The sequence below is a fragment of the Haplochromis burtoni genome, unplaced genomic scaffold (assembly GCF_018398535.1).
Source record: "Haplochromis burtoni strain Fernald_Lab_line unplaced genomic scaffold, NCSU_Asbu1 Contig_323, whole genome shotgun sequence".
Taxonomy (NCBI): Eukaryota; Metazoa; Chordata; class Actinopteri; order Cichliformes; family Cichlidae; genus Haplochromis; species Haplochromis burtoni.
The window spans coordinates 151,961-178,161 of NW_024582684.1; the positions used below are offsets into that span (position 1 = coordinate 151,961).

A 26,201-nucleotide genomic window follows, 5' to 3' on the forward strand; every position below is an offset into this window, starting at 1 on the left:
CACAGTGGGACCATCTGTGATCATCTGTGCGCTTAATGCGTAAACACATAATGGTATAATGTTGAGAGGTGTTAAATGAGATTAAATAATTTTCTCCAACAAGCAGCCCACTACTCACTCAAACAGTACGTGCAGAGCTAGTGGGCTGATAATAAACAGCTAAATATCTTCAAATTGAATGTTTTCATTTCATAACGCTGTTTATTGAATTTTGACAATTTACAGCTTCACAAGCTCAACACAAACTTGCTCTGTAGTGGAAAAAAAACCCAAAAAACCCAACCGAAAAACAACCAAAAAATAAACCTTATGACATTGTAGCCAGAAAATAAGGACTACATAATATACTACACAGTCACAAGACAGGAAGTGGAGGAAAATGCCCATTGTGGGTGCGATCATGCAAACCATAAACACTTATGTGCACTCTTTATGAACTGTATTAAAAGCAAAAAATAACATTTTTAACTAGTTAACTATGTGGTCAGTTTACAATACAATTTTTGCATTATCATCCAATGCATTATTTGCTATTGCTTGGAGAAAAAAAAAGAGGAGGTGGGGAGGGAGCAGAAAAACTATAACAAAACGGGGGATAAAGGTAAGGAGAAAACCATGAGAAGTGAGTTTGCACTTATAAAGGGATTTTAGCAAAGGAGAGAAAGAGAGATCTTGCCTTAGAGAAGAAATAAGAGGGCATCTGAGGGTCAAACAGACACAACAGAGACAGTTGGAAAAAGTTGAAAAGGAAACAGCGTTTTAACACAAGGCACAGGTTAATAGGAAAAGAAGCACAAATGGGAAGAAAGGATAATTTTCTGAAAAGGTCTTTGGACATAATTGGTTAACACTTCAGTCATGATTCATACCTCAAGCCATTCATGTTCATTTTACTCTGACATGACATTCTCATTACACTGAATTTTTACTCAAGTGCACATTCTGTTAACAATAGCAAATGCCTTGAAGCCAGATTATTTTCTAATTCATTACTTACCCCAATTTAGCTGTACTTGTAATTCCTCCAGGTCTGGTTCATCAATCCACGCTATTTTTTTTTTGCCTTCTGCTCTGATACACTACACGCCCATTCTGACTTCCCAAGAACATTTAGCTTGATCGTCATGCACTAAATGTTGTATTCCAGCGATTCCTCGCGTGTCCTCTTCTAGCCTATTCTGTTCACTCCACCTACAATCTATTGTCCTCGTGCATTCAAATAAAATAAAATGAAATAAAATAAAACTCATGTCTTTTTCTAGTCTCTCTGTATCTCCTCACAACATGCCACAACACCTTAGCTGTAATTTAGCTGTTTTGCATTTCTCACTCATTATGTCACTCTAACCATCAGTTATATATACACGCCTCCATCATGACAGCTTATGCATTAGTCGCACGTTGCACATAACTTGCTTTCTAATGTAAAGAAAAAATACTGACGATACCGATGATGAAAAATGTTTGTCCGTCAGCATGCCTGCTAATGCTGAAAAACATTTAGGAGCTCACTAACAATATTTCAGTACTTGCCTAACAACTAAATTAAATTACCAACAAAACGACTCTTTTCCCCACAAACTTTAAAAGTTAATTCAGCCACAGAACATTAGCTTCCAGTTCGGAGTGACTGGACAGCATTGCATATGGTATAAAACAGCAGCTTTTGTTGGCCTACACAATCTCACTAACAAAAGTTTAATTTAAGTTTCAATGATTGCGATTTTGTGGATACCAATTTAGACACAATTTTCATTTGAAGCTATCCAATGAAAACACCAGCCAATATTACCGTATTATTATCAGCTTATTGCCACAATAATGTAATAATAGTAGAAGTTTTAAGCCAAAACATTTTCTTGTTACTACCTTAACACATGGCGACCACAACGCTACCAAATAGTTCTACCTCACTGGCATCCTTGGTTAATAAATGTAAATATTAAGTTTACAGAGATATACAAATTGTTAATACCTTTGTATTACTTGCTTAATATCTTGGTTATTATATTATTGTCTGATTATGTTGTTATTATGAAACTATTACCCTACTATAAGAACATTACTGAGCTGTAATGGAGGCTGCTATAATATATTTATTGTTGCAGATGAACTCTATATATCATATTCTTTTCAGCTTGTGAAAAAGTAGATGCTTCATAATCAAAGACAAATAGATAACCTCATTAATTTTAACCAAACGTGTAACTTTTCTCCTATTTTATGCAGTGGACCTCACAATAGAGCTTACCCAGTTCTTATACTACATTTGATACATTTAATCCAATAATAAAACCACAATTTTTCTCATCTAGCCTTATGCTTCATCATGTCCTGCTCTAGTCTTTGGCTTCGTCTGTAATATTGTATTTGTACCCATTCTCTGTGATGCTCTCTGTATTCAGCTCTGCAGTCGTGCACACTCCCACCTTATTCCATTTCCTTACCCGTGATTTCTCTTCCAGCTTGGTCATCATGATGATGTTGGCTGTGTGCTGTTCCCAGACCATCCTCCAGAAGTCCCCGAAGGTCTCGGGAAGGGCGCCCTGAGTGGCAATATAGGCATTCTGACGGCGGTAGCCATCAATATAGTTAGCGTTGATGTAGTCACTGCCCGGGACACCTGAGTAATAAGAGAAAAAGTGGATATTATTTAAGGTGGAGAAAATAATAGAAACACATGTGTGCAAGTTGAATTGGAGAATGGATTAGATGGAAAAAGCAAATAAGGGAAAAGACAGAAAAACAGATGGGAGCAAAAGATACAGGCGGTGATGAAACACTCAATTGTAAGTCTGTATGCTGAGAGTATGGGAATGATGCATGGCACCGATTGCATCAAATTACTGTCTGCAGATGAACCTGATTTTTATTCTGTTCCATGTTGAAATAATCCAAGTCTACTACTATAAAGGCAGGTTTATGTGCAAGTAATAAAGGGTGAGGATCATGTGAGGTCATGGCAGGGAGATTAATGTTTTCACAGGGCCCAGAGGCCTTTGGTGTTGGATTGTTCAGCCGTCTTGTTTTATAATACATGCTAAGACGATCACGGGCCTAATCTGAGTATACTCTGGATGTGTCGCTTTGAATGGCAATATGACTGTAAGGCCGTCTCTGTGTAAGACTCGGCTGACACTGCTTGTCCTGGAAGGGATTGTGTGTGTGTGTGTGTGTGTGTGTGTGTGTGAGAGAGATGTGAAAGACTGTCTGTGTGTGTTTGATTTAGGATCAGGCCTGCTCATCTAGGGCCTAATACCATAATCCCAAAAATCACTGAGTCACAGCTCAAACATGCACACATACGCCAAAAACACCAAAGTACACACACACACATACACTCAGGCACACATGCGTACGTTCAGCTGTGACCCGATTCTGCCGAAATGGGACCTAAAACTCCTTTTGAGCCTTCAGATGGCAGTTTACGTTTAAACAGATTGAAATCAATGAACAAACAGCGGGATGCTGACAGGAAGAAACTCCTGCAGCCGAGTCTCCACCCGCAGCTTATTTTACGAGCACGAATCAGTCCCATACAGTTGTAAAATCCCACGCCAACATCGCAAACACACACACACAGCAGACACACACACTCAAATGACAGAGGAGCATGAGGAATGCTTATACAACTTACTTTAAATGGGATGTGGACAGACGGTAAGAAGAGCTTCTAACATATGTTTATCAACCCCAGTCTTTAAAAGACAGCTTGCCTAAATTCTTTGCGCTACAACTTTACTGCAATGGACTACAACAGAAGCAATCTGCAGATAAAACACACACTCGCACTTTCCAGTCACTTGGTGGGAATGCTGGCTTGGCAGAAGGGCGGCGAGGAGAGTATATGTTTGTGCTCGTCCACATCTGGGCATATATGTTTTTTTTGTTTGTGTTTATGCGTGCATGAAAGCGCTCGTGTGTGTGTGTTTGGACATGCTCAACAGTATTTGCATTTTCTTAGCTGGAAGAAAGACAGACAGCCAGGGCTCCAGGACAGGCGGGGGCGGAGGGGCTGCTCACACATGCTCTGCCCAGATAAGGCTCATCTGTTTGGGCTTGGCCTCCCACTGCCTCCCTCTCTCCACATTGGAGCTGCCAGTTTCTCTGCCTCGGGTCTTTCCCAGCTGAGGTGGGTGAGTTGCGCTTCAAAATGCACACTGAGTACAGAACTATTTGTTTCTTCTCATTTTAAACCATTCAGAAAGCCCAAATCCAGGAAAATGGGCACACCATGAATAAATCGGTAAACAGTCTAAATAAAGCACGATCGCACGCTATCTCCTCAGATATTAAATTGGTCAGGCCGGGTCCAAACCAGTCATATGATGTGGTAAAACAGTGGGGTAAGACACAGCAGTTGGTTAGATGGGAAAAAATGATTGTTTTCATTGTGTTTACGTAGGCTCAACACTTGGTTTGTGATGCATGGGAACAGCCAGTGCAGAACAGCTTCGAACTATTAACATCCCATCTTTCACGGATAGAAGCTCTCATGCAAAAGTTCACACAGTCATATACACACATGCACAGTATGACATAACGCACTACTTTGCCTCCACACCCAAACTCAAGAATCACAACTTCATGCCCAATTTAAAGCCTAGCCCAAACCATAACTCTGCAACCAAATCGTAAACCTTAAATGGCCCTGAGAAAGTGACCAGAGTGGCCTCATTTCCTGAAACCATTACCGTAGCCATATAAAGACGGAGGTAACAGGTCATGCACACCCACACACGCACACAAACACAGCGGAAGCGTGTCCTACCCTCGATGCTGGAGAGTATAACTCTGGAGTGATCGTAGGCAATGACGTTCGCGTAGCGGTTCTTTGGTTTGTTGACCTCCAAGTTGGAGTTCTCCCACGTGAACTGTTGACCAGGATCGACTGACTGCAAGACACGCAAGCGAAGGTCAAACAAAGAACAAACATCAACGAGAAGCTGTTGCAGTTATATCGTTTCATGTGGCTTACCACAGTTGTTCTGTGCTCAATCATGTTTTTGTTACCAGAAATATTTTGGCATTATTAAAGCAAGTGGGTTTCAGACAGTGAGACTAGCATGCAGTCTGTCAAAAACATTAGATTAAGATAAATGGCCGTGGCACGAATGATTCACAGGACTTGCAATGAGGAAAAAACAGTCTTGCTACATACCACTTTTAATCCCCGTATGATTGTAAGGTACGATATGCTGCTTATGCGTGCACAGCATTGGCTGATTCTCTAAAATCACACATAAGCACCAAGCATTAGCACTTAAAATTTACTGCTGGCATCGATATCGCTATCTCTTAAACTGAACCTCAATGTGCAAGAAATTGGCATCCAGAACAGGAAGATTTTAACAGTTCCAAGAATCTGAGCTCACAGGCACCGGGGCAGGATCGTTGCAGCAAAACCCACTGTTAAAACCAACAACAAACTGAAAATTAAGAAGGTATTATTGATACTGTATAGGAACGTGGGCAACCATGATATCCCTTTTCAAGAAAGACTTTCCACTTTCAAAACTAGCTAAAAGAGAAAGACGATAAAAGCGCAACCAATAACCCTGGGAGAGAGGGGATGGTTGTGTTAGAGCAACACATTAAGTTCCTAGAGGGTAATTACAGCAACCATTGCTGTTAGCTGGGAGAGGCAGACATGAGGTCATTATAGGGCTGTCAATGGAGAGGGACGAAGAGGAGAGAGCCAGAGCAATTTAGCAATTCTGAATATTTTACGACACATAATTATGGTTTGGTTGAGGAAAAAGTGGACAGGAGCGGTACTGGATACGTGCACGTATCTGTGTGTGTGTGTGTGTTTAAGACTGCTTTCCATGAGCAGCCGACATCATGTGTGCCTGATTATTACACCGCAATCATTTCTGGCCTCTCTCTCGCTCTCAGTCCCTCTTCCATCCATCTCTCTTGTTCCTTCGTTAAAGCTTCAGTACCGAACAAAGCACACAGTCATGCAGAGAGAATGTGAGGCTCAACAGAGTGGTTCCAGCTCACACCACAATTGCATACAGCTTCTCCCTCAATGTCTCCTCCATCCTCCTTTATCCTCTCTCCCAACACTCTCCGCCCCCCAAAAAACATTCTTGCTCTGTTTTTCTACTTTTTGCATAATGTGTCCTTGTCTTTCTATATACATACTATATATCTGTCACACACAATTTGTCTCTCTTTTGCGGCAACCAATTAAGGGCCTTATGCTGTCTCCTCCACCCAGAAGCCCTTGGCCTAAACACATTTTTTATGCAGGGAAAAGAAAACATTTTTACTCTTTTAACAGCTCTCCGTGGAGCTCATTGTAGCGCTATTTGCGACACAGCCATAATATTTCTGCTAATGTCTTTTTTTTGAGGGCCACAGTTCAGCACGACAAGTTCAGCCACACTGTTATCTCCAAGCAAATGGCTTTTCTGTTGTTGTTCCACATTAACTCTTCTGTAAGTTGAAGGAAACTAATCAAGAAGCGTCTATTTTACAGAGAACATTTGCCTCTTGCATCTCTTGGCGAGTCTGCTCTCTGTGGCTGCCGCTTTATTTCTAGCTCCCCTTTTCTCCACCAGAGTGTAGAAATGAGGGGTTGATAACCATCTGGCTGTAAGCAAACTCTCTTTGAGCTTGCAATTTCAATTTTCCTCTTATATTTGTATAGATAACAACAAGACAGCAGAGAGAGGGAGATGCGCTCGATTTTGTATCGTTCGACGGAGACGAATCCAAACGTAACTTAACTGTATAGTCAATGCGAGGCTTTAAATCTACTCGCGCTCGCTACCAGAACTGGAACTGAGCAAGAGCAAGAAACAGCAGGTCAATGATAAATATGCGAGTGTGTGCGTGTGCTTATGTGCATCAGATAATCAGCATTCGTACCTCGTACTCTTGAGAGAACTTGAGATTGTCATTTGCCTTGAGGCGCTCAATGTGATCTGCCAGCTCAGAGATGGGGACGGGCGGGTGACTTGCCATGCCTGCCGAGCACAGAAACAGAAAAAGAGGCGGTTTTGATACACACACAACTGAACTCCTTTGGAGGAAAATGTTAAGAGTTAGGATTCTCAAAGGAGGTGTTGTTTAGTGCTCGGTCCATGGACAGTGGAGGAAGCAAATGGAAGTGTTGTCTTTTTTTTTTTTTGGTTAAGTGACCGTTTTCTCTCCAGGCAGACAGAAGGAACAATGTGCATGTTCAGAAAGTTACTGAGGCACAATAACACGTCTTCAGAGGATACGCACACTGCTGGTGAAGATTAAAAAAAAGGCTATGACACAGGCAATAAAAAATTTAGCATGATTTTAATTTTGTTTTTTTTCAGTAGAAGTATTCCGGAGGCGTTTGATGAAATGTCAAGCAGCTTCATCCTATACGGGATGGATGGTTAGTTAGCATGGATATGGAGAAGGAAAAGAGTAGAAAAAATAGAAAGACAGAAAAAGAAAGAGAAAGAAAGAAAGAGGGGGACAAGGACCAACTAACTTGACAGACGCCGATAACCGCGGTACACTGATACACGGTAGGCTGAAAAGGGAAACAACACCACAGTTAATCTCATCAACACTGGCCACATATAGCATATTTTGCATGTGGATATTTCTCCCCAGTCTACCTGGAGTCTGGAAGTTGATTCTGCGTAGCTCCACAGGATCAGTGGGATGGTGGGAGGACATCGCTTTGCTGCAGGGAAAACTGCCCTTTCTTCCTTCAGCCTCGGCTCTTTTCCTGGAAGAACAAACATAATTTACCTCAACCTGATCTACTTAAAATGCACTTAAAATGATGGACATAAACCAGCCGATGCAGTGCAGCTGTCACTCTTCCCATACATATCTTTATCCAACACACTGAATAAAGTGAGCTTGGGGGATTACAAATGTACAATTCAGCCAGTATACTTCTAGTTAATATATTGTCAATAAAGGCACACGGCAATAATCCTGACTCTTCTGGGTTCAATTTTCTAAATGATTCTTTGCAAGGAAATTGTCCCCGTAGGACAGAGGAAATGGTAATAAGCAGTGTTTGTTTACCTGTCAGGTTTGCTGGATCCACGTAGGCAGACGTGTAGATAAAAGCAGAGACAAGGATGAATAACATTAGTGTCCAATCAACAAACATCAGGGACTAAAGCATTGCTGAACTCATCATTCTCTTCCTCTCATTTAAATGGATAGGAATAATAATATGATCTTAAATATGCAAAACAGCACCTCCTGTAGCTATAAAGATCAACAGTAAATCTAAACACAAAAGCTTTTTCACACAAGGACACTACATACATATCAACACCTAGCAACTCTGCCCTGGAATGGTACAGCTTAAGAACAAGTGTGAAATGAATAGCTAGAAATCACCAGGAGTTACACTCTAGGGCTGTACTGAGTATTAGATTATGACCATCAAGGTTAATAATTTTGCTGAGCTGCATCAGTCACACTAATTATTCATGTGCATTAACTAACCTCTAGCTAGAAGATTGGCTGGCGAGCTTATCGTGAATAGTGCTAATGGCTGATAATGTTATCTTTCACTTTTCTCTCATGCTAGCTAACACTGCTCCCTATATTTGGCTTTCAATGGGCGTTACTGTGCAAATACTTTATTTATTTTTATTTGCAGTTTTCTTTAAAAATGGGAAATTGGTGCAACAATTTATTGAAAGTATATAAACTCAGTATATAAGACAAAAACAGACTTTGCTTCTAATGAGCTTGAAAGTCATTATTTGGTGTTGCCATCTTTTTTCCTCAACACACACTCTTAGGCAGCTTTCTTATAGCTTCATTAAGTAGTCGTCAGGAATAGTTCTCCAGGCTTCTTGAAGGGCTTTCAAGTCTCTTGTTTGGATGTTGGCTTTATTTTTGTTCCATTCTCTGTCAAGAGGATCCCGCGCTGCTTTAATATTGTCAATAATGACGTTCGGGCTCTGGGGAGGCCAATCCATGACTCATAGTGCTCTGTTGTCTGTTTTTCTCTCCAGGTTTGTTTTTGTTGCACTGGCAGTGTGTTTGGGCGTCATTGTCACGCTGATGGTAGTTTTCATGATTCCATCAATTTTGACATCACCAGCGGAAATGAAGCTCCGAACCATGACAGAGGCTGTTTATAACGAAAGATGGCTGAAAACAGTCATTCCTGTCACTCCAGAAGACCTGTTGTCACTGATTTTAGGTCCAGTTCTTTTCTCCACTTTTCCTTCCTTACGAGTGGCTTCTTGACAGCCACTCTTCAACTGAAGCCATTTCTCATAAGGCTTCAGCAAACAGTAGATGGATCGCGTGAAGGACCAGATGCATCTCTGAGGTCCTGGAAATGTTCTTATTTCTTAAAGACATCATTTCAGATGTTTTTAAACCTGTGCACTCGTCCAGTTTTCTCAGTTTTTTTAAGGGCAGATCGTACACCATTATGAGATATGAAAAATGTTCAGCTAATAGCTCTTTGGGAATCACCTTAGAGGTGAATGACCTTCAGAAAGCCTGAAGAAGCATTGCTCATGACTTTTGCACAGTACTGATGATGACAGAAAAAAAATACATATCTATGAAAACCTCAAATTTAAGCTTAGCTATTATTAGTATAAATAATTATAAATATTTCACCATACATTTAACCCACTGGTTTAACCTTTAAAGCAACAAGGAAATGCTGATTTTTTTTATTCATTTAGAAATATAAATGATGTTCACACAAAATGATAGATCTGACAACTGATGTAAACTATAATAATCTGTATGCACATCTCTGAAAGAAAACTGACACTGTCTGCTGATTAGGATCTTTTTCTGTCACACACTGCTTGATAACTTGAAGGAAATATTCATGAAATGAACAAAAAAGATACATTAAGTGATGGAAATGGATAAACCCCTGCAGAATAACTGTTGTCCCTACTATAAAAACTTATGCGAAGCTTTAAATTCTTTTCTCCATATTCAGCAAAACTCAAAATCTCTTTTGTTTACAGCTTTCTTTGTGTCAGCATTCAAATGTACTACTGAACAGCGTTTATTTCTGTTTTCCTCCATTGTGCTGATCTTACCTCTTGAAGAGGAGAATGGCAATGACGATGCAGACAATGAAGATCACAGCCAGCACAGGCCCCACCACCCACAAAAGACCCTCCTCCTCATCAACAATTGGTTGAGGATCCACATATGATGATGTCACAGGATCAGAGTAAGGGCTGGTTGAATACATAGTCTGCAAGAGACCAAGGGTTTCAGCAGTTACACGTATAAATTAAACACCAGTGTACTCAGACGGTTCGGGCGTGTTTGCATCTGCACTCACATTCTCGGAGAGGTCGAGCAGCGCCAGCACAAAGAAAACATAGTCTTGTCCGTTCTGCAGTGGACGGTTGCGAAAGTCGCCGTAGTTTCGGCCGTCCCCTAATGTGAATTCAATGGGCAGAGTCTTGAAGTGAGCGGTGACATAAGCCCTGGGATCTGACTGGCTAGCCTGTCTGCGGATGCGAAGGGCTCGGCTGACGCTGGTTCTGTTGATCTCTCTGAGGAGCTATGAGGAAAAACAAAACAGAGAAAATGAGCAGGCAGGTTCAGAGTTTAGAGGAGATGGGGAAAATTGACAGAAAGGAAACAAAGAAACAAAAAAAACGTCTGACACAAATACGTGACAAAAAAATAGGACAACAACCTGCAAATGCTGGTTGCACCAAGTTCAAACAAAGGGCATGACCAGATCATCAGTCTGCTTCAAACTCCCCCCTCCCATCCCAACCCACATACAAAAAAACCTTCAGAAAAAAAGGTCAGTTTTGACAATTTTACCCCAAACAAAACCCTCATTATTGTAGAAACAATGGACTGTACAGTGCAATATCACCTTAGCCCAAATTTGTTCATCAACTGAATTGCTGCCACATTTATCCACTGAGACAGTAGGCGCCATAAAACTCTATTGACTCAATTGCTTTCAGAGCAGAATAATGAGGTGGTGAAGTCTTTAGAAAAAGGCAGGAAGTGGAATTAGATGGGAAATGGCATGTGAAAGCATTGTTTAGAGTGAGCAAGGAATGGATGGTTAGGCCGTTTGCCTTCACGTAACAAGGCACAGTCTGATAAGTCTGATACAACAGACAAAAAATCTGCATCGCATTTAACAGTTATTACCCCCCATCACCCTGATTAACATAATCATTCCCCCCCAGCATCGGTATTACCTTATAACAAGCGTGACCATTATTTAGCTTTTTATTTTTCCTGCCTGCTGCACGTCTCACCTCATCCAGGTTCATTTGGTCAGGGTCCTCCCAAGGATTCAAGAATTTTCCCCCTCTCTGCTTCTTCAGCGGCACCACTACCACAAAATAACCCCTGAAACACAACATGCAACTGGGATCAGGCCTGAGGAAGCACACTCCAAACTGCACAGTTTCTTAAGAACCGTCAGTGTTCTGACATTTAACAGAATACTTTAAAAGGATTTCAGACACAAAAGTATAGAGGCACTTGATGTTACACTTTATTTATTCTCGATGTGTATGGAACATGATGGACACACCTGTCTATATAAAGACCCATAATTCACAAAAACAAGCCATTAAGTTAAGAAACTCTAAAGCCAGCAATTATAAAATTGTTTTAAAGCACAGAAAAGGATAGGGGCATAAAACTTTCTAACGCTATCAGTGGTACCACGGGCACGAAGGCCATGTACAAGGATAATCATAAGGATGGTTGTCAGGTCAAGTGGAATAACTGAGCAGGAATAGTCTTGGTCTGGAAAGTGACTTAAAACCACAAGATCATTAAACGGAACTTCAAAGGTGCTCTTCAAAGATGAAGGAAACTCCCTGGAAGTAGAACTCCATTAAACTGGCCTTCATGGTACAGAAGCAAGACAGAAGTCACTTCTGAAAAATGCATATCAGAGCCTACTTGGAGTTTGCCAAATGGTGCACTGTGAAGTCAGATCTCCAAGCATCTGGCAAACACAATGCACTGACTCATATCATCTCTATAGTAAAGCATAGTGGAGGCAACATTATGACATTGCTTCTCTGTAGAAGGAAAAAGGAGAGAGGACAGAACTGTGGGGAAGACGCATGCAGCCAAATTCAAAAGTACAAATGTGTTGTTCACAAGAGCAGTCGTAACTTTATTTGCATAACAGGGCTAAATAAATGACCTGGACCTAAATTGTAGCCATTTAAATTTTTTCATAGATTTTTTATCCATTTAATTCTTTGAAAATTAATTTTATGAAAAGTTAAAAAAAATTGTAGTTACTTTCCGAGCATAAGAAAAAGTGGTTGGCAATTTCTATTACAAACAGACTCAGGCTGTTTCAAGTGCTTAGCTAAGCTAAGTGGCTGCTGGTGACAGAAAAGTGCTATTGATCCTCTCATCTAACTCTGGGTGTTATCTCTACTTTAAAAAGAGTACGCAGTATCTGACCATCAATATGATATACATTATACTAATATACATTAGTATGTTGCTGTAGTTGTAGCTGCTGTGAAACAGTATAGTACGTTGAAAGTGTGTGGCATCTGCTGGGAGAGAACTACTAATACAGTATGCGGCCTCATGTTGAATCTGACAATAAGAATTTGTAAAGAGGGAATAGTATCCAAATCGATACGTATTTAAATCCAGTTTGTGTTTTTGGATTATTTTGACATTTTGAGTGACCATCTTGTATACAATAAAAGAGTGGAAAAAACCCCCCACCCCAAAACACTACTGAAGTGACAGAGAAAGACAGACTTCTGGAAAATAGCAGTGAGAAGCAGTATGCATATTTAAACATGTATGGCTATTTGGACTTTGTATCTATATTTATTATTGGTGCCAAAAAGCAGGTAAAATGTTCAGTAGTGGGGATTCTGTATAGCTGTATATCTCAGATTTCTGTAAAGTTATTTATTTCATCTTCTGTATAGTTTTTCATATTTATATCCTGTTCATAGCCTGTACATAGCTTGTACTCACTACAGCCTGTACATACTTATAGTTATAGAATATTCACAACATACTTCATACCGTGTACATTATAACATAATAGACCCATTTCTGTAATATACTCACATATCTATATTATTGCTAATATATATTGTTAATATACCTATATCACTAAAGCACTTCTGGATGGATGCAAACTGCATTTCGTAGCCCTGTACCTGTGCATGTGCAATGACAATAAAGTTGAATTCTATTCTATTCTATTCTATTCTATTCTATTCTATTCGTTTGGTCTGTTGAGGGAGTTCTCAGACTTGTTGTAAGCTCCGAGACGTAGTAAAATGACCTCACAGGGTCCGTAGATAAATTGATACAAAGTAATAATTTAAAGCTTTCACAGTTGGTATTTAGGATAACAAATCTACTCTGTCTACATGCTTTAAGTCTTTCCTACCTGACTTTAGCTGTGGTCTGTACAGTTGGTAGCTGCACAGTCACCATGCCATCTGCATTAGTCTTTCCCACTACAATAGGTTTGGTTTTCAGGATGTCTGGAGCGGTGGTAGTAGTGACACGGTGCTGCAGGCCCCCAGCGCTGTTGGCTCGGTTGGTTAGCAGAAAAGAGTACTGAGTGTCTGGCTCCAAACCAGTGATAAGCTTCTGAGTTTGTTTGCCATCCACTTCCACAGACTGGCCCTTCCCATACAGGATCTGAAAACACCACAAATGCACATAGAGGTCTAAATAGGAAGCCTAGTTTTGCCTTACACTTAGCTGATTAGAATAAAATTATGCTTATATTGTGCAGTTCCTCCAATGAAAGTAGAAACCACAAAGGATGGATTGCACTGACAATGAAGAAAATCAAGTTGTGATGCTATTTTGTTATAAAAAATACCAGTTCATGAATATTTGTTTACCACAGACGTGAGAGGTTTTGATGTTCTATGAATTTTTTCTTCATATTTAATCTGTAAATATGTATCAAATGTCTGTGTATTTACATTTAACTACATTATGACTCCAAGATGGAGTGAAAAGATTTTGACATAAATTGTGGCAATTGTGAGATAAAAGTAACAGTATCTTCCTTTGTCTGTTAGGGAGCCAGACTTCATTATCTTTTCTTGACAGGAAGAGTGAAGTTTCATAGATAATGAGTGGTTGGAAATATGATTCCTCATAATTAATCTGCCATATACAACTGCAAAACATGCAATTCTGAATTTAATCTCAGGCTTTTATCAAGGTCCTGCTTTTTCAGCTTATAAACGTTAAACTGCATGAGGCACGGCTAATTTTTATACCTACTAACAAACAAATATACATCTCCTTACAGTGAACGGCTGGACAGGGTTCTTATCACGGATCTCCCAGGACAGCAGGACAGAGTTCTTCATGGATGCTTTTACTCTGAAGTTGGTGGCAAAAACTACGGGACAGAAAAAGAAAAAAGAAAAAAAAAGAAAGGAGTATTAATGTGGCCCAGCATTCGCAGTTACGGTCTCTACTGTCCAGTCCTACTGGTCTTACCTGCGTATCATTCTCTAGTACCAGCCTCATGCTAGCTATTTGCTCTTATTAACACACAGGACTGTGATTCCTGCCCAAGACCCAAAACTCTTACCTTGCTTTAGGAAAAGGATGTTGGGTCTAAGGCTACAGTGACAAGACAACGAAAAAGGACACTTAGGATGCAGCCACAAGATGTCTCATGTTCATGTGGGACTTTGCTTGATTTACTCTCAAATGTGCTGTTTGGAAGTGTGTCTAGCATCATGAGCCTGGTGAAGATGGGTTGTTAGAATGTGAGTGTGAGCCTACCTTGGTCTAGCCGTTGGGTCCTAAATTGGACACTGGGGCTGTAAGGCCCAGGACCGACAGCTGTGAACGCACACACCCTGACATCATACACAGTATCGGCACTCAGACCCTCCAACAAAACACTTGACCTTTGAGTGGGCACCACAACCTCTGTAGCGTTTCCCCGACTGTTTATATCCTTGTATAGCACCGAGTATTTCAAAATTTTCCCATTTTGCTCAATCAGCGGGACTGTTTTCCACGCCAGCCGAAGCGAGGTGGCAGACGCCTCTTCTGAGATAATATTTTCTGGATATCCACTTGGGACGTCTTCTGGAGTAGTCACCTCTTTTACAGCCTCTTCTCCATAGCCCATCTTGTTGCGGGCTGACAGTCTGAACACATAGTTAGCACCCTTGTGGATATCCTGGGCAGTGTAGCGGTTTTCCTTCGGGGGAAACTCAACCACTGTAAAAGGGAGAACGTCAACGCGGCCGAAGGTGAGGCGGTACCCCAGGAGCGGGGTGGCTGGACTGGGAGGGGGGTACCACTGAAGCAGGGCCGTACCCGAGTCAGTGGCACTCACTAGCAGTTTGGGCTTCTCGGGCACTACGAGGGAAAGGAAAGAAACAGGAGAGAGGGAGAGAATAATGAAAAGAAAATTAGACGGTAATTACAAAGCACATTATTCATTACCTCGAGCAAAACTGCACAATACGATTAATACAGCACCCGTGGCTTCTTGTGGCACAGCAAGGTGTGAGACCATTTCAATGGGCAATAATTATCATTAGTGATGCCAAACTCTCAAAGACAATCAACTACATGTGCCGTTTATTTCAACCTCTGTGTCTTTGTGTATGGTTGGGTCTGTGCAGACACACTTACATGGCGGGGCGGTGCACACAGTAACAGGTTTGCTGCGAGCGCCATCGCCCTTGGCAGTGTAAGCCCCTACTGATACAGAGTAGGCAGTATCTGCCTTCAGGTCCCCAAGCACCACTTCCTGCAGAACAACAAAAAGCATTGTCAGCGACAAAAGGCCACTAATTTTTGTTTGTCCTCGGGATAATGAGCAGTCACTGCTCAACAAAAAGAGACTCAAGGAGGGTGCGGTTAAAGCAACACAAAGAGGTACAGCAAAAGCGTACAGTCTTTGTGCCTGACAGTGTGACTGTGCAGTTATTCAGCTCACTTCTGCACAAACAATATCAAGACATGTACGGATACTCTTGTTTAAATCATTTTTTTAACTCAAAATATCGTTTACCTACAAAGACATTAAAAACTGATTTGTCTCCATATAAACACATATATTTTCTTAATTTCTTAGTGTGTGTGTAAATCGTATATATAACAAGAATATTTTGGTGATACAAAAAATGACTCATATTATCAGTCATCTGTGGGGGGGGTTTTAGGTCCCTTTATTAAATATATTCTCTTTTCTATGTTCCTGGTGAACACGCAATACAGAAATAGAAATGTGTTCTTGCACGACGTTTAAAGACTTAATTTTAAAGCTCCAGTCTCATAAATATGACTCATCTACTTTTTTTTCTTTTTCTAACATCAAATAATATGCACAAATAAATGTTTACTCACATATACTGTTGAGTCATCGTATTCCCACTGAATGATGAAGCAGCAGGAGGAAAAAAAAGAAGAGAGAAACACATTATGAGTAATAGTCAAAATGACTTTTTTTTTTTTATCTGCATTTAACAAAATCTCCAGTTTAATTTAAATAAAAAGTAATAACACACATTAAGGCTGTTTAACCTTATCAGATTGTAAATCTTATTTTAGGAATTCTGTGAGTCAGGCTGTGTTCACATTACTTTTAGAGTTGCGATGGGAAAAATTCTCACATTTACCAGAAAACAAAACAAGAAGAAACAAATGCTAGCTCCACTTACTCGAAAGAGTAAGAGTCAGAAAATAGTTTACCCTTACTGAAAAAAGCGCATTTTTAATGTTGAGTTTAGATGTTAAAGATGCAAAGTACGATACTTAACACTGTGGTATTTTCTTTACCAACGGACTTTGGCTGACATGACATTTTCTTGCTTTTGCTGGCACATAACATGAGTTACTAGCTGTTATTACTACTTGGACATTAGTGGAGTTACATAACATGTGATGAGAATAATGATTTTGTTCTCACGTCTGTTCGCTAAGTGTTTAGCTACGGGTTGCGGACTGTTGACTTAGCACAATCAGGAGAAAACACTGATTCTCAAATACAAGTAAGCCCACAGCTGGGTGAAGAGATTTAGACAACAGAGAGGGTGCATTTGAGCAAAATTTAATTTGGATCCTTTTTAGTTGATGTCTCTATAACTGTTGATTCTTTAAAATTGTGGTGAGGGTTTGAAGGTTCTTTCGTTTCTAAAGGGTAGAAAAAGTCTGACATTCGCCGACCTGCACAAAGATGGACCAGCTTGTTTCCCGTATTCATGCAAAACTAAGCGTACTGCTTGCAGGTATGAGATATTATACAGACAGATATGAGAGTTAGCTTCTTATTTAGCAAATGTGTAGTCACTAATTCTGTTGTCATAGTGTTGTTTCCTGCTATTTTAGTAATATTGGATCCCTGTTTTGTTTTTATTGTTCCAGTAAAGCTCAGCTTTAGTTTCACTATTTTATTTAAGTTCTAGCTCTCATTTAGTTTTCTGAATACCTGTGAAGTTGCTGTTCTAGTGTTAGTTTTTGTGTGCTTGGTTCATATTTAATTTGAGTTAAAATTTGTCATTTTTTTTCTTTCTAACATGTTTAGTTTCTTCAGTGTTTTCAGTTCTATAGTAATGTCGTGGCTCACCAGTGCTACCTGGTCTGATGTCTTCTTAGGTTTTAATTGTCTTCTAGCCATTTCCTGCTTTGTTGGGTTAATTTTGCTTCCTTTGCCTCTGTCTTGTTGTCCTTCTTTGCTCTTCTTTTTTTTTTTAAACTAACAGTTGTTACACATTTCCTGTTTTAATTTAAAAGGTTGGTCCTCTCATGTGTTCTTTTTCCTCCCTACTTGATTGTCCTCACCTGTGCTGATTATACACATCTGAGTCTAATCCCTAGTTAGTCCTCACTGACCTTTCTTCTGTTTGCTCTTTGCTGTTTCTTATGGTTCTCTTTGTGTTTCTGAACTTGTGTTAATTTATTTTGGACTTAAATAAAAAGCCTATATTGTCCTATATTGGGTCCTAATTCCAGCACAACACCTTCTATGACAGATGGTGTTTGCACAATTGAAATAAGATACTTTAATGTCTTAATGGCCACATCGTGGTTTTTGACATCTGTATAATATGTCCAAGTAAACCCACGTGCTGCTGAACTGAACTGACTATGCTAATAATCAGCATTACCATGTAATATAATTTATCTCATAATGTTTTATTTTGCATTTATAGATTACTTATTTACAGATTACCCATTAAGGTAATATTCTCGGGTTACCTGTGAGTCATCTATGAGGATGTCCTTGATGAATGGCTGACCCTGAGGTTCTCCGTAGTTCATCCTCACATAATGGACTTGGTAGCCTCGGATCAGACCGTGCTGTCTTTCAGGTGCAGGGGCTCGCCATTTCACCCTAACAGCCGAGGCGTTCACAGTTTCTGCCTCCACCCCTCGTGGAGGACCACTTGGAACTACAAATGCATTTTTGAATAGAAGTCAAGGGTCACAGATGATGGGCAGTTAAACCTCTCAGTTAAAGGCCTTCACTTTAGTGAAGTTTCTTTCTAGTAAAAAAAAAAAATGCTTTCAGGGGCAAAAACAGCCAAAAGCTAAAAAAAGGTGAAAAACTACAACCCTACAAAAAGTCTAAAACAGCTCTGATGTCAGGGAAAAAAAGTCAAAATAGTAAAAAAATGAGAGCGCTTGAGGAAAAACATGGAGGAAAAAAGCAGTGGAGGATAAGAAGCAAATGTAAAAAAGATAAGAATGGCAGATAGAAAAGGATTTGTTGCCAGGGGCAGATAAATAGTGGCAGGCAGTCAAAGAGAAAATACTGTTATCAAGAAAAACCTCTCCCGTACTGCCAAGAACTACACTTCTTTCCCCAAAAAGCAAAAATATACAAAAAGAAGGAAAAAACTCCAGCCACCTTTATCTATTTGACAGACCCACCCACAAGCACAAAGAGTACTGGAATCAAAAATATAACAAATTACTCTAGATACAATAAGACACTGCACTGGTTTACATTAGATGTATCAAAATAATTGTAAAGGTACTGGAAATGATTTGGTAGGACAGATTACTGGTGAGAAAAGCCAAGGTGAGGAAAGATTGAGGTACACCGACAGCCCTGTTATTGTTAGAGGGGACTATTGCTAGCTTTCGACAGGAAAATCTCAGCAATCCTTTTAGTAAAAAGAGGGGCTTTTAGAAGAAAGGGAAAGGTGAGGAAAAAAGATGCTGGTTCAAAAAAATAAAAGAGGATAATGCCAGCTGCTGCAGGAAAAAAGGGGACTGCTGCTGACAAGAGAAAGCAGTGGTGAGGGAGATTCTGTATGTTGGCAGATTCTGGTGGTTACAAAGGAAAAATAAAGAGGAGGTTTTCACTGGAGGGTCTGACAGTGGTTCACAAATGCATTGTCCGTTTAAATTGCAGCTCAAGAACAGAATAAATGAGTTTACTGGCCAGTAGAACAAGCTTGCTGTTAGTTTAGGGTGCTGCTTGGTTAGTAAGTTAGAGGTAGCGACTATTAGTAGGGAGGACCATCCTATTTTTATTTGTATCTTTTGTTGGGAACATACCATCTTCCTCAGTGCGGATAAGAAGCTGTAAACTTTCTGGTCCATCCCCAGCTTCCGTCTGTGCCCTCACGGTTATGCCGTACTCAGTCCATTTCTCTAGGTTTTCCAGGAGATACGGAGAACTTTCCGGAGAAATGCCATCAATTCTTTTTGATGTTTTGTTGCCCTCTGTAGTGGCATACTGGATGGAGTATCCTGTAATGATGCCGTTCTGAAACTCCACAGGTGGTGGTGCCCAACTTACCAGGACGCTGGTAGAACTGGGACTGGTGCATTTGATGTCCTGGGGAGGTGCTGAAGGAACTGATTGGCCAGTTTTGAGGAGGCACAATAGGGGTTGTTTGGGTAAATGTTATTTGGTTGTGTGTACAAGTTGTTATTGGTGGGTGGAGAGGTGAGTGGAGAAGTGAGGTTTGCCATGGGGGTGAAATTGAGCAGATGAGAGACAGAGAGCAAAAGACAAAGAAACACAAAATGAAAAAGAAACTCTGGAGAACTGAAGCTCTTTTGAAAAATGACCATAGAAATTAAAAGATGGTTGAACAGAGATACTGAAATGATGGGTGTCAACTTCTGTTTGGTAGCAATGTTTGATTAATGAAAACGAGTGAATGACAAAAACACTGACTAGAGCTTGAAACACACATACCTTCCCATAATTTGTCCTTACAGCCTACAAGCCTCTGTGGTCCATGTTGGACTTCTCATGTCTATCTGCCAACCTCGTCTTACCTTGTTTTACTGAGTCTCTTACGGACCTCAGATTGGTAGCCAACAAATGAAGTTTTTCTGGCAATCTTAAAAGAATTGCTTAGTACTGTATGCAAAATACAACAACTAAAGCTAAGTTCTTGAAATAATTATTGGTCTTTTATATATTTGTTGAAATATCAATTCTGAGGTCAGCTCCAGCTATGGTCTTGATTCATGATGGCCCCTTTTTGACAATGCAACAATGCCACATATGTGTCTAATTAAAATTGCAGCAGAGAAACCTACGTGATTTAGCATTACATGTATTTGCTTTTGCATTGTCAAAACTGGATCTTGTTTCTCTTTCGCTCTCACAAACACCTTCACACTTTCACACACTGCAGTCTGTGCAGGTAGACCTACGTGTCTGTGGTGTGTCAATGGACACTTCATTGGTATATGCCCCAATTCCATTTTTGCTTTTGGCAGCTAGCTGGAAGGTGTAGGTGGAAAAGGGCTTTAAGTTCTTGAGCAGGTAGGATGTGGCGGGCTCAAAGCTCACTTTTTTCTGAAGGGACAAAAAGACAAGAGTTAACTTTTTATAACTAGATCAATAATGATATCAAATTGTTATCACTTTACACAATCGTATTTGAATTTGTTATTGTCTATCCACCTACCAATGTGATCAGAATTTTAGGGACACTCATTAAGGGCATGGATGTCATGGTATCTTGGAGCTTTTAATGATTTCTTTCAACTTTTCATTTTTTCAGGTGCACTGATTTTACAGCATACATCTTTAGTGACTGTTTGCTGAACTGGCAGAATTAGCAGAGTTTGTTTGAAATGGTTGGTTTCCTGAGACAGAACTGGCTGATCCACAAATTTTCAATAGAGTTGATGTTGGGGCTTTGGGAAGCCCTTCCAAAAACGTAACATCAAACATTTCAAAAATGGTTTTGATGTGTGTTTGGGATCATTGTTCTGTTTCTTTACTCGTTTTTCCCATTGTTTTAAAAAATTGGTCAATCCAACAACTGCTGTGAAACGAATCCATGTTATGCGGGAAAAGAGAAACTACCAGTTGTAATCAGTCACGATCACCAATGTTTAAAAGAATCAAGATTCAAATTGAGCCTGTTTGCGTGCCCTGTTGAGCCTGTGTGGACTCGAGAAATAAATAAATCATTAAATTCAAACTTGTGCACTCAATTCATGTTTTTTAAAGTCATTAAAGTTTTCTTTTCTGTACAATCATACCACCCTGAAAACTGAACAGTTCAAAGAAAACATTCAACGTCCAAAATGATCATGACATTCATACCAATGATGGGTTTAGGTAAACTTCTGACCACAACTTTACCTATAAAATTATAAATCTATGAAAACAGCCCATTTAGTGACAATTTTTTTTTATCTCCCCATCTTTACCTCTTCTGTGTCGTCAGCTCGTCGGTAAACAAGTTCATATCCTGTAATCTGGTTATCTGGGCCACCCTGGGTCGTTGGAGCCACCCAGGACAACAGGATACTGGTTTCAGACTTTGCCTCACCCTTAAAATCTAATGGTTGAGAAGGAACTAAAGGGGAAGAGGATTGTTTAAAGAACACTAAGACTACATAATCTTAACCATTATATGCCATTTGCTTCTCTTATTTTACCTCCAGTCTTGGCTATAATCTGCAGGTCCTGGGACAAGGGGCCATCTCCTACAGAGGTAAAGGCCAGCACTCGGATGTAATAAGTTTTGTTAGGAGTCAAATCCTGGATGGTGATGAAGCTGGATCCACGCACCATCTGCTTCTCCCACTGCACAACACCGGTGCACAACACAATGCATGAATGCAAGCAGGCACACAGATACACTCTCATACCTTATACATCTTGGCAACACAAGTTATAATCTGTTATGCATAAATAGTAACAATAACAATAAGCCAAACCACACACACAGGAATACACACCTGGTTCACTGGCAGCGAATTGTCCGAGGTGTAGTACACTCTGTAACCGACCACCTGTCCATTAGGTTCCTCAGGCTCATCCCAGTGGATCATTGCTGTTGTGGCGCTCAGCATCCGACCTATGACCTACAAATAAAAAGAGTAAAATTAAACACCAAGTGCAAAAGTGACACAAATGTGGAGAAAGTTTAAACCTGGATTCTGCTAATAGGCAACAGAGGACAGTTTATGTGGTTGCCAAACGGACAGTGATCGCATTTAAGTCTAGGGGGAAAAGACCCTTCATCTACAGAAGGTGTACGTTTTGGTTGACATGTCAATATTGCGCGTGTGAAAGTGCCATCGCACTACCACCACCATGTTTGACTATTGGTAAGTTCTTTGTATTGAAATGCTGTGTTAGTTTTACACCAGCTGTAAGAAGATTCAGGTCTTCAAAAATCCAACTTTTGTCTCATCAGTCCACAGAATACTTTTCCAAAAGTCTAGGAGACCAATAAGATGCTTTTTGGCAACTGGGAAACGTTTGTGTTCTTTTTGGTCAGCAGTGTTTTTTCCTTGGAACTCCTCCATGGATGCTTCCCCCAATCTCTTTCCATGTTGAATCTTGAAGACTGACCTTAACTGAGACAAGTGAGCTGGCAGTTCTTTAGATGTTATTCTGGGTTCTTTTGCACCCTCCTGGATAAGTCACCGATGTACTCTTGGAGTAATTTCTGTAGGCTGGCCAATCCTGGGAAGGTTCACCACTGTTCCAAGTTTTCTCAATTTGTAAATAATGGTTTACATCAGGGTTCAATGGGGTCCTAAAGCCTTACAAATGGCTTTGTAACATCTTCCAGACTGATAGATGTCAGTGTCTTTGTTTGTCAGCTATTATTGAGTTGTTTGTAGATTGTGGCACAATGTGTTACTTTAAAAAAAGATCTTTTGGCCTACTTCATTTTGTCAGACAGGTGTCAGATATGTAAGGGGTTTCTTGATTCAGCAGTCCTAGAAGTAATCAGGTCTGGATGTGGCTAGTTCAACTGAACTCTTTGCAAAAACATGATTAATCACAATTAATTAATAATTGAAAAAGGAGGACTGATTACTTTTTTGATGCAGAACCTGGGAAGTTTGGCATGTTTTTTCCATAAAGAAATGAAACCATTGTGTAAAAACTGCATTTTTTATTTACTTATCTTTGTCTAATATTAAAAGTTGTTTGATGATTGGAGAGATGTAAACATGACAAATATGCAAAAACAAAACAAAAATAAAACTAAGAAATCAAGAAGGGGGGGAAAAAGTTTGTCACAGCACTGGAAAACAGCACACACTGAAATGCATTAAAATAGAGGATAAATGCATCCTCATATTGAACCAGAAATACCAATTTTTATTTATATGCCTAACTAGTCAAGTTGCATATTACATCCATATCTCTCTACATGTAATATGAAATGTTATGATATGTAAAATGTATAATATGTGAGGTGAAGCCTTAGAAAAATTTGGTCTCTGACCAAATGTAAATGATTTAAAACCCTATATAAATATAAGAAACATGTATTTTATAGAAAATTATGATGATTTATTTTGGCTAAAATGCCATCAGTGTGATATTTTATCTAATTCCACATTTTTGTATACCATAGTTTGCAATAATTAGTGAAATAAATGCTGGTATATGGCCCTTTGAACAAATTCTAATCATTCCAGTATGTATGCTTGTACCAAATTTGAAATTCCCTCAAAGCTTTTATGAGAATAGAACAGGATGGACAGACAGCTCCAGCAACGGCTGTCTCAAGAGTCAAAAATAGCTTCGATCCATATTTGGAAAGAACATTTTTATCGCTGTAAAAACTGCTTTCCACTTTGTCAAATAAAGGCATCATCCTGACCTGGCGAGGAGGCGAGGAGGGGGCCTGCTCAGCTGTGCGAGCCTCCACCACCTCGCTGGAGGGGCCCTGACCAATGGTGTTGACAGCTGCCACCCGAAAGTCATAGTGAGAGTAAGGACTCAGGCCGCCCACACTATAGCGTGTTGTAGCAATGCCATCAATCTCTTTATAGGGGTCCTCTGAGCCTTTGGCGCGATGCTAGATGAAACAAGAGATGAAAAGGGGAAGAAGAAGAAGTACAGACTGAATTCAAGCTGCAATAAACAACTTTGTATTGAGTTAACAGCTACAGCTGTGTCTGTATACATAAATACATCAAAACTATGTAAAACCATACCTGCATCTACTTATCTAGATTTACATTGAAATGTACAGAGTGAAATTTGGCAATTCATGTTTCATGCAGGAGTCCTGCAATTTAGAAAGTGAGTATTTCAATACTACTGTTAACCATAGTACTATTAATTCATTCTCTTTTATGAATTTACCACTGTCAGTAGGGAGTATTCACAGGACACCAGATTTACTTTGAACACTTCGAGGGAGGTTATTAGTATTGGGAGAAACAGGGATTCCTGCCTTTGCAGCCATACTAAGTAGGCTTGAGGCCAACATAATAACAGTTTATATTGATAAATCCTAGTGCTCTAAGACTCTGGGTATGCAGAGAATGCAATAATTCATAAATAGCATTTTTTATTTACAACAGAACGTAGAAAACATGACATTTTCTAAATCCTTTAACGATATTATTTATTCTAGATAACGAGTCTTTACGCTTTTACATTGAGGAACATTATTGCGAAATTGTTCCACGTTTTGTATTTTTAATAAAATGATAAAATGCCTCAATTCAAGCTTTCTGTGCATTGTTCTGAAAATATTGGTTTATGAGATCTGGAATTCACTGGATTGTGTTTTATGTATACAGCATTATACATCCCAAGTTTCTTGGAATTCGAGTTGTATAATGCGTGTCTCAGCAATTTGTGTACATATAGTGCTGTGAGGGAGGTAATGTTTACGTGCTTACAAGTCTGTCGTACCTGTATGATATAGTAGGAGACGGGTTCAGGGTTTCCAGAATCCCAGGTGAGAGTGATGCTTGTTGCAGTTCTCTCTGTCACCACAGGGATGCCAGGAGCCTTTGGCAAAGCTGAAGTGTGGAAAAAAGACGAGACATATTTTATTGTTTATTGTAATAGACAGCTGGGCAGAGACACGTTTAGCACTCTAGTGCATCACCTTTTTTTTAAGCGCCCCAAGCAACGTTTTCTCAGTGTTTCTTGATAGGATTTAAGCTGCTCAGCAGATCAGGGCCTTCTTTGTCATATATATTTTTTTTAATTAATTCTCTAAATATTTTGTCTTGAAGAGAAACATGCAATGAATTTAAGACCACTTAACAGCATTTTACTGCAAAGCTGTGCTAGTTTAATGTATAGACATGGCTTGGTATTGTCTTGCTGACAGAAGTAAGAGTAGTTTACTGGTAGCCCACAGGATGCAGTTCTTGATTTTTTTTAAAGAACAATTTCATATTTTTGACTGAGTCTTACAATCTTACATGAGTTCAGGCCCAGAACTCATACAGTGTAACTCGTGCAGCTCTTTCTGGATTTTTGTCTTACACTTTTCATGTTTATTTATTCATTGCATGGTGAAGTCTTACAGTAGAAACCATGACAAACATTGTTCATTGAGCTCAAAGAGAGATTTTCACAAACCCATTAGGTCAGTTTTTAATGTAGTGCCACTTGAGGCCATGAAGATCATAGTAATTCAATATTGTTCTAGGTCTTGTCCTTTGAGTACATAGATTTACCACAAGCTCTTTAAATTTCAACATTTCTTTTTAATTTTTGTGATGACAATCCCCATTTTTCCTTCTGAAAGACTTTAAAAGTCTCTATGGATGCTCTTTTCATACAGTATATCATTACGTTAGCTACCTGTTACCCATTTGCCTAAATAGCTGAAAGATACTCCAACATGCGTTATTCCTAAGAACTTTCTTAAAACACAAATTTTCTTTCTTACCCCTGTTCCAACTTTTCTGAGAGTTACAGGAACTCAATTCAAAATCAGCACATTCTTCACAAAGTAACTACAACAGTAAAATCTCAGCTTCAGTATTTAACACGTTTTTCATACAAT

The 26,201-nt window shown here is 39.6% G+C and overlaps 1 protein-coding gene across 26 annotated transcripts in view; it reads right to left on the reverse strand.

The window, feature by feature from the left end:
* The window catches only part of ptprdb (protein tyrosine phosphatase receptor type Db), a 163,662-nt gene that overhangs the window by 13,113 nt on the left and 124,348 nt on the right, over window positions 1–26,201 (reverse strand). For 8 of the 26 annotated variants that reach the window (XM_014339931.2, XM_014339930.2, XM_042228430.1 and 5 more), the window contains 23 exons: window positions 25,091–25,200; window positions 24,045–24,242; window positions 22,156–22,281; window positions 21,853–22,000; window positions 21,622–21,770; window positions 20,611–20,755; window positions 19,495–19,797; window positions 18,187–18,380; window positions 16,336–16,362; window positions 15,619–15,736; window positions 14,752–15,339; window positions 14,265–14,359; window positions 13,382–13,638; window positions 11,244–11,337; window positions 10,295–10,519; window positions 10,044–10,204; window positions 8,032–8,043; window positions 7,611–7,723; window positions 7,481–7,522; window positions 6,880–6,977; window positions 4,772–4,895; window positions 2,448–2,623; window positions 677–700 (listed from right to left, as the gene is read on the reverse strand). In XM_014339931.2, coding sequence (XP_014195417.1) covers window positions 677–700; window positions 2,448–2,623; window positions 4,772–4,895; window positions 6,880–6,977; window positions 7,481–7,522; window positions 7,611–7,723; window positions 8,032–8,043; window positions 10,044–10,204; window positions 10,295–10,519; window positions 11,244–11,337; window positions 13,382–13,638; window positions 14,265–14,359; window positions 14,752–15,339; window positions 15,619–15,736; window positions 16,336–16,362; window positions 18,187–18,380; window positions 19,495–19,797; window positions 20,611–20,755; window positions 21,622–21,770; window positions 21,853–22,000; window positions 22,156–22,281; window positions 24,045–24,242; window positions 25,091–25,200 — 3,527 coding nt within the window. The remainder of the gene's footprint in view (window positions 1–676; window positions 701–2,447; window positions 2,624–4,771; window positions 4,896–6,879; window positions 6,978–7,480; window positions 7,523–7,610; window positions 7,724–8,031; window positions 8,044–10,043; window positions 10,205–10,294; window positions 10,520–11,243; window positions 11,338–13,381; window positions 13,639–14,264; window positions 14,360–14,751; window positions 15,340–15,618; window positions 15,737–16,335; window positions 16,363–18,186; window positions 18,381–19,494; window positions 19,798–20,610; window positions 20,756–21,621; window positions 21,771–21,852; window positions 22,001–22,155; window positions 22,282–24,044; window positions 24,243–25,090; window positions 25,201–26,201) is intronic. The other 18 variants (XM_042228435.1, XM_042228434.1, XM_042228433.1 and 15 more) reach the window with 8 other exon arrangements.